The sequence below is a fragment of the Pteropus vampyrus genome, unplaced genomic scaffold (genome assembly GCF_000151845.1).
Source record: "Pteropus vampyrus isolate Shadow unplaced genomic scaffold, Pvam_2.0 Scaffold129, whole genome shotgun sequence".
Lineage (NCBI taxonomy): Eukaryota > Metazoa > Chordata > Mammalia > Chiroptera > Pteropodidae > Pteropus > Pteropus vampyrus.
Window position 1 is genome coordinate 912,266 of NW_011888910.1, and position 6,773 is coordinate 919,038.

The 6,773-nt window shown below is 44.9% G+C and overlaps 1 protein-coding gene across 3 annotated transcripts in view; it reads right to left on the reverse strand.

Annotated features, from left to right (window-relative positions):
- DSP (desmoplakin) overlaps nt 1-6,773 on the reverse strand; it is a 42,490-nt gene extending 35,717 nt beyond the window's left edge. For 2 of the 3 annotated variants that reach the window (XM_023534646.1, XM_011367032.2), the window contains exon 1: nt 6,016-6,558. In XM_023534646.1, coding sequence (XP_023390414.1) covers nt 6,016-6,209 — 194 coding nt within the window. In that variant the 5' untranslated portion in view covers nt 6,210-6,558. Of the gene's footprint in view, nt 1-6,015 lie in introns of all 3 variants that reach the window. The other variant, XM_011367034.2, reaches the window with a different exon arrangement.

The following is a 6,773-nucleotide window of genomic DNA, read 5'->3' on the forward strand; positions in this document are numbered from 1 at the left end:
TGATGCTTAGTGGAGCTACTAAAGTCTGCAAGCCTAGCAGAAACTAAATCCTCACTGTAAGATAGCTCTTAGGCTGTTGGCTGCTGCTGCTGTTATGGCACGGTTCTCATATTTCATTTTGATTTTTTACTTTGTGATTTTTGCCACAGTTCATAATTTTAAGGATATCCTACAGCAAATTGAGGGTGAGATGAAAAGCAAAAAAAAAAGAGAGAGAGAGAGAAAAGAAGAAATGGATTAGGTACTAAGCATGAGGCATTGCAGAGGTTCCTAAAATTACCTACAAAGACCTGAAAATAATAGTTTGAGATAGTTCAAAGAGGGTGATATAGTTTAACAGCATGAAAGAAACTTATCGAAGGGCTAAGAAAATTCAGGAAAAGATCCGTATCTTTCTTTTATTAAGTTGGGATGACATGTGAATATTTGGTCCTTACAAATTCAGTGTCAAAATAGGGATTTCTATTCTGAATTATTTCTCTGTGTGAAAACTTACATTCATTCTGAATCCTAAACAAATCATTTACAATCTTCTGATTATCCATCAACAAGCCAACTTCTCTTTTTTTTAGGTGCCAGATGAAGCAAGGAATGTTATGTTTATGTGTCAGAATTTTTAAATCCAAACAAAAACTTAGACCTATTTACTGTAGCCTCTTACTAACATGTCATCATTTTCATGAAATGTAGATTTCACATCCATGTCGACTTTGAAGGTCTTGGACCCTTCCAACACCAAAGGTGGTAAGGTGTAAATTATTGGGCTGCACTAGCATTTTACAGGACCTTGCCTAAAATAAGTGGCTCACTGAGTCTTGGAGGCTGTGAGTGATGGCTTCAACATTAAAACCACGCCTGACCATTTTCCCATAAGTGTAAGAGAGAGAAAGAGAAAGACAAAGGGTGGAGCAGGGCTCCAAGCACCAATACCACCAAACTAAAGAAGCAATCCTAGAACCACTTCTTCTGGAAAGACTGGTTAGCAGAGAATTGCGTTAGACTCTCCAAGTCACACCCAGGCCTTCCTTTACTCCACCCTAAGAAGTCAGCATTGAGGCATCAGGGGCATCAGCAGTTTTTCTTCTTTCTCAAGACATTACAATCACCTGAACAATAAAATTATACCCATATTTAGAGAAAAAATTAAGTACCATTGAAAGCCGTTTTGTAGATGTGGCCAACAATTAGTTGGCTTAGTGCAGCATCATAATGTGGTTTTTTTCCTAAGTAGACGGAAACTATAAGAGTATTAATGAAAAGAACACAATGGTTATGAAATAAATATTTCACAGGAATGCAAAAAATTAAAAAGTAAAAACTCATGTTCGATAGAAGAGTTTACAAATAGAAAAGATGAATTCTAATAACTACAGTTTGATAGTTTGATCTTGTCTTGAGTCACTGTGGTATACTGTATTCAAATGTAACTCAACCCCCAACTAGCTGTGTGATCAAGGCCAAGTTATTTAACTACTTTAACCTCAGTTCTCCGTCTGTAAAATGGGTACTTTATCGTGAGACTTGTGATAAATACATAATATACCTAGCACATTATAGGTTTTTGCCAGGTGTTTGCCATTATTAACCACTGATCTGACATTTTTATAAAATATGTAACCTACTTAAACTTACTAACCATGCAAATGTTATCTGCCATATATTAAACTAAGCTGAATCTTACTTTGCAATCATTTCCTAGAAAAACATTTAGAAAATCTATTCTATTACTCACCCAACCCTCTGTTTTCTCAGACTCTCCCTTGCCTCTTACATCCAATTCTTAGCTGAAGCTGCCTATTCACCTAGTAGTATCTACTTTCCTGAGCCACTGCCACCAAACTGGACTAGACTTTTATCAGCTCTCTCCTTCACTGGTGTAATTGCTTCCTTAAGCAACTCCATCCTGTAGCTAGGCTCCCCCTTTCATGCCATGCTGCACATTGTGACCACAGAAACAGTCTAAAAGCTCACTTATAACATTACTATTTTCCTGCTCTTCAAATGCAGGAGGCCTTCACTGGCTTTGATGAAAATCTGCAATGGCTCCCCTCTGCCTATCCAAATTCCTCGCCTTGCAGTCAAGATCCCCCAGGCTCTGGCCCCAACCTATCTTTTCTCCTTAGGTCTTAACCGCTTCCCACATAGAACAAATGCTGAGAAAGGACATCACTCTACAGGCCTTGAATTAGCTCCTGGTTTCCCACCTCTCAGACTTTTCCCATGCTCTTCTCTCTCCCTGGAATGCTTTCTACCCACCCATCTTGACTAGCTGAAATAAATACTCCAAAGTCTAATTCAACACCAAATTCCTTTATAAAGTCTTACTAGTTAAAGTCTTACATCAGATGTAATCTTCATAAAGAGACAGATCTTGTCTCCTTACGAAGCCTTTGAATCATGTATAACCTCTCCTGTCCATTATCCTTTTGTATTTTATAGTACTTGTGTACTTACTTTCCTTTAAAGAGCATCCGCTCTTTTCAAGAAGCCTTTGTATTTTCAGCTTTGAAACTCGGGACACCTAACAGAGCCGATGCTAAGTAAGTATTTACTGAATGAATGAAGAAATAGAATTGCGATACTTTCATCATATAAGTACAGGACTGTCTAGTCTAACACACAAGAAACAGTCTAAAAGCACAGGATGACAGCAGTGCAGAGGGGAGGGACCTTGGATTCTAGTGCCAACTCAGCCATGAGTAGACTCAAGGATTTGCAGCAAGTCTTAATCTTGTCTCTAAAGTGGAAAAGCAAGGTTTTTGTACTCCTTAGCATTCCCTCCCACTCTAAAATTCAATATAAATGGACCTGTTTATTTTATGCTAATATATAGGCTTCTTTTAAAAGGTAGCTTAAAACAACTTAAAATATATATCAAATAGCAATCACATGTGTTTTGGTTTTGAAATCATGAGTTCTGGAGAAAAGTAATAGCATTATAACCACATATTTCTGAAGCTTAATGACGATATCAGGCTTTTAATCCTTTTACACAATCTACACTTTGATCAGTGAAAGATTTAACTGTGGGACTTTGTCACTTGGCTACCAAATTTCATTACAGACTTGTAATTTCTTTGAACTATAGGAATAAAACAAGAGTAATTCTGCCTTAATTGAAAACAATATAGCGCTCTATACAAGAAAAATCCAGTTTATAGTTTCGAAAATATGTCTATTATGTTATCAAGCATGTAACATTTACTAAACTTTAAAACATTAAATAGAGCTCGAGAAGAAATTAAATAAAGTAGATACAAATTCCATCCAGCCTAAAATAAAGAAGACACAAGACAGGTCAAAGAATAAGGGAGTATTAGAAGTAGATATAATACCGTTTTTAAAAAATGACAAGGTTATTAATGTTAAGGACGAAGAGAAGATGTTTTAAAGTCACTTTAAAAGTTAAAATGAGATCTAGCTCTCTACACACTCAAATTAGTTTATTAGAGAAAGGCTAAATAGAAACACTGATTATTTCAAAAATCGTCAATCTAATTCAGCCAATAAAGTAGTAGTTTTTGAAATAAATTAGTTTAAATTCAACCAGTTGTTTTCATGCTAGTATTGTGCTTTAAAAACAAAACACTTTTATTTAGAAAAACGTTTGGTCAGGAACGCAGTTATTAAATTTATAGTCATCATCCATTTAGCTCAGGGCAGTCAGTTCAAAGGTGGCATCCTACTTCTACGAAGTGCGTGCCACGAACAAACAAATCCCTCCGCACCAGGAAACGGGTGTGGATGCATGCTCTGTCTCTCGTCTGTCAGTCGCCGTTATTTTAAAATGAATGCAAAAGTCAGCATTTGCGGGCGACTTCGTATTGTGCTAATTATTCAGTTAAAGAAAGGTCGGCAGCAGCTCTTCAGGCCAGGCTGGGACAGGATGGAGTCACTCCATTACTCGATGAATGATCCCATGCTGACTCGAGCCCCTACAGCCTGACGCCCCGTTGACCCAGCAGATTAACATCAATGAGCACAAAAACACTCTTCTCAAATTTAGGTAATTTTTTTTCTGGAGTCCGTTTGCCTTTCTCAGAGAGATATAAAATTTGACAGGTTTATAAACAGCTTTTAGATTGGAAAAAAACAAACACAAGAAATGATACTATACTTTGAGAAAACAATGAGCCTCTCCAAAATTTTGTTTCAGTGATGAATCCTTATAAACCACGTATCTTTACGCAGTTCATTAACAAATATATTAATTACAAATTTCTTCTACAAGAAGCCAAGGGAGTAAAATATTCATTTTACAGTAATATTGTCAATTAAAAAACAGAGAGACCTTAGGATGACGGAAGCATATTAAAAAACAAAACAACAACAACAACAACAAAAAACCCTTGTTTCATAAAATGCCGGAATAAAAGAGCTGCTCAAGAATCCTCGTAAATTCTGGCTTGGATTTAAATGTGCGGATTTTTTTTTTAAAGATGATTTCCAAATACTGGCCAAGTTTAAAAACAAACTTAACAACCAAAGTAAAAACCGGAAAATGTTTCTCTCCATTCTCCCTATTGCTTGGCACATTTTTCCTGGAAATCCCCAGGTGCATTTTGTTCAGAAAACAAAGAGCACCAAGATTAAGAAAATTCTTTGCTAACTCATAATTAGCAAAATAAATCAAGATGCTCCAGGAAAATATAGAGGGAGGCGGAAAGAGGGAAAAAAAAAAAAAAACAAAACACACGTTGCAACTTGAGTACTCTCTGCCTTCAAAACCAATGGCCCAACTAAAACCCCCTGGAGTGTATTCAAGTTGCTCCTCCCAGCTTGAGGCCACAGGGCTGGTTAAATTTTGTTCCGCAACTCAAGCGGCTTTCCCAAAAGCCCTATACTGGAATGGCATGTGGGTGCAAGGGTTTGCAGCGGGGGCGGGGAGGGTGCGAGCTGCAAAATTCTCACGACTCACGTGGGCATCCCGAGCCCAACACCGGGAACCGGGTAAACGCAGGTTCATTATCTTGCTCAGCCACCCAAATGACCCCCTCGATCGGTTTCCTCGATGATCCCGAGAAGTAGAACCTGTCATTTCAGTGGGCCTCTCTGGGGCACCTTGGCCAGGGCCTGTCCCCAACTGCACAGGTGGGACCCGGCGCCTTCCTGCCGCCCTCCAGCTGCTTAGGTAGCAAGACTCTGTGCCATGCTCCACGACCAAGACAATGAGGTCGTTCCTCCCGTGCTTTATAAAAAGAGGAAAACAAAGAGCGCAGGCGTGGAGCCACAGGTGCTCTTGCCAGCGGGGGCTACGGTGCGGCGGGCCGACGGGGACAGACATCGCCCCGCGGAGCTCCGACCCGGGGCCAGGTGGCTGCCCCTGCTGGAAAGCTTCATTTGGGTAGCAGGGAAGGCCGAAGGTGGGCCTTCTAGGGACGGGACCCCGCGCAGCTGGAACACAACCTCTTTACAAAAGCTTTTGGGTGGCCAAGCAGCCCAGGCGCCGCTGCCGACATGGTCTCGGGGTGACTAGGACTTTGGAATGAGCCAAGAGACACAGCGGAACGCCGACTCCGACCCTGGCCGCTCAACAGGCCGAAGCCCCTCTCCTTTGCCATTTTACTTTTGGTTAGTTAGAGAATTTGGGTTTTGCTGTCGTAGCCCCGCCTGTCTGGCCTCTCCACCCGCCGGTCGGGACAAAGGGGATGCCAGCCCAGGCCTGCCGTGCGAGGGACAGTCCTGGAAGCAGCCGAAACTCCAGCGGCCGGGCTCGGGGGAAGGGACAACGGCGGGACTGAATCCCGGCTTGCACACACACCCACACAGGTCTGCGCAGCGCAATGGGCGTCAGGTACCTGGATCCTGCCCCAACGGGACCAGGAAATGCTTTCATGACCTCGGGCAAAAAGACTTTTCCTCTCTCTGGACTTGGTGTCCCCGTGCGTCAGGGGAGGACTGTCCCTCTCCTTCCCAAAGGGCTGAGACTGGTTCTGCTAGGAGTGAGGAGACCCCGCAGCTTCGGCCCCGAAGCCCCGCGCACACCGCGCGCTCCAGCACCGCCTTGGTACCCACCCGTAGCCGTCCGAGTTCTGGTCGGTGACCGTGTAGCGCCGGGAGTAGTACATCCTGCTGGTGCCCCCGCCGCCGCCACCGCCGCCGCCGCCGCCGCCGCAGGTCACCTCGTAGCGCAGGTCGGGGCCAGACTCGGCGCGGGTCATGCGACCCAGAGTGTTGATCCGCGGGTGGGATCCTCCGTTGCAACTCATTTCGACAGGCACTCAAAGAGCCGCTCAGCGCCGAGACATAAGCGAGGACAGCCGGCTGGGAGAAGGCGGAGGGCTTTAAAGGAAAGGCCAAAACCGGGAACTGCGGTAGGGAATGCAGAAGTGTCTCGGGGACTCTCCTGTCCACCGGGGCCGTCACGGCCGCAAGGGGCGGAGGTCGGGCGCCGACGACGGCGACGGGCGGGGAGCGGAGCGGGAGGAAGAGCTGTGGCTCGGAGGGCAGCGAGGGCGCAGAGGAGCTGGGTCGCGGCTGGGTGTTGGTGTTGGTTGGTGGGGCGCAAGTCTCCTCCCCGCTGGCACCCGGCGCCGAGCCACACCTGGCCCGTTTCTTCCCAGGGCGGGGTGCGGCTGCTGCGCCTCCGCCGTCCCCTGCGGGTGTCACCGACGCGGTCCGGCCGCCCCTCCCCACCTGCGCCCTCCAGCCTGCGGCTCCGCCCTGCGCCACCAAGGCCTGAGTAACAAGGAGGGGCGGGGTCGCCGGAGACCCGAACGCCTCCGGCGCGGCGACTGAAGAAAGGACGTGCAATTGCATGGGCCGCTGCGCTC